Here is a 3,709-nt window from a genome sequence, read left to right as displayed (position 1 = left end):
TAAAACACTCCCGAGTCTCCCTGGACCCTATCCAACCATATGAACAAGTCCCAATATCTTATCTAATCCTATCCAAAAGCTCAAAAAATGGAATTAACATCAAAATCTGGAATAGACAATCAAAATCAATCGCTTAAGTTCCAAACCTTCTAACGTTCACAACAGGTCTGAACGATGCTAAACATTTTTGATTCAAACTAAATTTCGCACACAATTTCAAAACCACAATACGAGTCCAATTTAATCAAAGTCAACTCCCAGTCAAACCTATGAACTCTCCAAACCTTCAAATTTCTAATTTTTGGCAAAAAAGTGCCAAAACATCCTAGGAATCTTCAAATCCAAATCCGAACATACGGCTAAGTCAAAAATCACCATACAACCCTATTGGAACTATCAAATCACTAATTTGAGACTATCTATTCAAAAGTCAAACCTTGGTAAACTCTTAACAACTTAAACTTCCAAAATGAGATTAAGATCAATTTTTTTCGAAACCAGTGTTTGGCCATAAAATTGTCAATTTTCACTTGAAGATGAATTTTGGAATTTTTCTAAAATTTGAAAAACTCCAAAAAGCTGTTTTTCAAAATTTTCACTCAGATCACTCACAAAACTTCAAAAACAACCCAAAATTATATTCATGTCCAAATACAACTCTAATTTTCAAATACTATTTTCACTTGAAAAAAATTTCGCTTTTTTTCTTTTTTAAATTTTTACAATTCTTATGTCCAAAACGCCCACTAAATGCCTCCAATCACTCTCAAACCTTCACGAAAAATAACAAACACACATATGGAAAGCATCAAATTGGGGAATGAGGCTCAAATATACAAAATGACCGGCGAGGTTGTTACAATTTATTTCTTTTGAAATTTTCATTTAGTGAGTGTATTAAGCTAAACATTTAAGAGAAAGGAAGTACACAAGTACTCTTTAGAAGGTATAAATTAAAAACCCTTAAAGGGAGATAATATGGTCTGAAAGTAATATCAAAATTTTATCTGTATTTATCAAAAAAAAATTAAGTAAATAAAAAAAAATGGCTCCGCATCATTATTTGTTATGATCATATGATAATATCACCTAGGTTCAGTTTTTAACAGAGTTGTATTTTCTAATTTAACATGGAAATTAGTTAAGAAAATGAAAGGTGAAGTTAGAAAGTCAAACTTTCCATGACAACTTGCTTGGAGGGGCAAAAAAAATTTGAAGAAAAAAAGAATAGAATATGGGAACACAACATACATATTGTTTTGTCGGAACTAATATGAACTAATAGAAAACAATATGTAACTGGTGAGAAGGTACAGGCAAAGTCAAAAGTGTCAAACGAGTTAAACTTTATTTAATTACTTCTCCAGCATTGAAAAAAACTATAGAGTTTAATTGCATATTGCGGCTTTATGGGATAGTAGGACAAGTTCAAATTCTTCAATCCTTCACTCACATGCCATCTTTTTCTTTAATTTGTCACAAATTTTCTCCAACCTCTCTCTTTCAATATATCTATATAAAGCCCCACCACCTTCTCTCATGTAGTAATCCAAACATACATCTTTCTTCTCACCTCATCTCATCTTTCTCTTTCTCTCTAAAACCCTTTTTCTCTCCATCTCTTTAATTTGATCAAAAACTGATTCATCTATCAACATCTTTTTTCCATCAATCAATCAGTTTCTCCGTTTAGAGTAAAATCATCTGTCGTGATGGATCATCACCATGTTAAAGTCGGTTTGAGCCGTGGGGGTAATTATAATAAAAATAACAACCATCAACAACAGCATGAAGAAGACATGGACCTCCGACGAGGTCCATGGACTGCCGAAGAAGACTTCACCCTCATCAACTACATAGCTAAACATGGTGAAGGTCGCTGGAATTCTCTCGCCCGCTGTGCTGGTATATTTTTATGTGTTTTGTTTCACCTATTCTTTTTATAATTAACCATCGACGACGTTGATTTAAAATTGATGAGACGCACGTTTATCGTGTTGGTTAGATCTTTTATTCTCAAAACAATGGGTATATATGTTGGACAGTTCGTGGTAGATAAGGATTTAAGTGGGCGTGGTTTGTAATTTCTTTCCGTACTAGGTAATCTTTTAAAAGCAGAGAACTCATCCAATAAACAAATAAAGGTAAAGGAAAGGAGAAATAATTGCCAAGATTTATTATTAAAAAAAGAGAAGAAAAAAAGTTCAGTTGCTACCTGTATGAACTTTACCAATAATTGAGCTCAGAAATATAACGAGGAATCTAATACTTGAATGGCATGGAACTGTAATAGGTTTAAAGCGAACTGGGAAAAGTTGCAGATTGAGATGGCTAAATTATCTCCGCCCGGATGTTCGACGTGGAAACATCACTCTTGAAGAACAGCTTGTGATTCTTGAGCTGCATTCTCGTTGGGGCAATCGGTATGTTAAACATTACTGAGTGTAGTTTCAGGCTTGTTTGGGTACTCAATTCTGATCAATTATGTTATATATGTGTAGGTGGTCAAAAATTGCTCAGCATTTGCCAGGAAGAACTGACAACGAAATCAAGAATTACTGGAGAACCCGAGTGCAAAAGCATGCCAAACAACTGAAATGCGACGTCAACAGCAAGCAATTTAAGGATACCATGCGTTATCTATGGATGCCAACGCTAGTTGAGAGAATTCAAGCAGCTGCCACCACAAACTCCAATCAAGTGACAATTAATCCAAACAATAACAACGCTGTTAATAAGCCAAGAATGAGTGAAAATTATTCAATTAGCTCGGCAGCTTCATCAGAAAACTCATTTGGGACGCCTGTTTCTGACCTCACTGATTGTTGCTACAATTATCCCCCAGTTATAACTAACAATCAGCAAGATTATTTTTATCAAACTACTCAACTCAGAGAATCTTTAACCATCCCCACGGGTCTAGAATTCCATACTGCAATGGATCAGCAAAACATGAGTCAATGGATGGACGGTGGGAATTTCTCTGACAATTTGTGGAACATTGAGGATATGTGGTTCATACAGTAGCAACTGAACAACAACATATTAATGTCGTCTGAGGATTGACCAAACTGTTTAAATATAATAAGAGCAAACATCATCACATCACGTGTAGAAAAAAAAGAAAAAAAAAACTAAAGAAAATTTGTGGATTTTCATCCTTCTGTAGGACACACACATGTAGCTTCTTGGGAGAGAGACATGCAGGACTAATTGTGGATTTTACAGTTTTATGTTTAGTATCTTAGAATTACCTTTCGTCTCTATATTAGTTTTTCTTTTCTTTTCTTTCATTTGCCTTTGAGGGGGTTGGGTTAAAAGGATTCATGATTTGTAACTTCTTTTGATATTATTTAAAACATCTAAGTTCTTTAAACTATATTTTTTTCTTTAAAATTCTTGTATTTCTTTCGATTTTATTCTTCTTTCCAGAGCGGGCGATAGAAACCAATATAAGATTTAAGAAACTGCTCTTTCTTCCAACTTATGTGAACCTGTTTGACTGAGCACGAAATTTAAGAAAAAATGAATACTTTTGGAATTTGTGGTCCGAAACAGATCAAAAAGGAGTCCAGAGTATTTGTGTGGTTATAAAAGCTTCTCACTAAGGGTAGAATTGGAAGTTTAAGCTAAATTGTTTCCAAACTTAGAAATGGGTCATTCTTTTCGGAACGGACCAAAAAGGAAATAGGTTCAAATAAATTGGAAC

The 3,709-nt window shown here is 34.0% G+C and overlaps 1 protein-coding gene across 1 annotated transcript; it reads left to right on the top strand.

The window, feature by feature from the left end:
- The first annotated feature begins 1,543 nt into the window (after positions 1-1,543).
- On the top strand, positions 1,544-3,379 carry LOC104239004 (transcription factor MYB78-like). Its single transcript, XM_009793544.2, has 3 exons — positions 1,544-1,905; positions 2,294-2,423; positions 2,502-3,379. Exons 1-3 carry the CDS (start codon positions 1,713-1,715, stop codon positions 3,025-3,027), a joined length of 849 nt encoding a protein of 282 aa, XP_009791846.1. The 5' UTR covers positions 1,544-1,712; the 3' UTR covers positions 3,028-3,379.
- Positions 3,380-3,709: the final 330 nt, after the last annotated feature.

This window comes from Nicotiana sylvestris, chromosome 9 (genome assembly GCF_000393655.2).
Source record: "Nicotiana sylvestris chromosome 9, ASM39365v2, whole genome shotgun sequence".
NCBI lineage: Eukaryota > Viridiplantae > Streptophyta > Magnoliopsida > Solanales > Solanaceae > Nicotiana > Nicotiana sylvestris.
The sequence above is the reverse complement of the archived record's forward strand: the minus strand, read 5'-3'. Positions and strand labels throughout refer to the sequence as shown.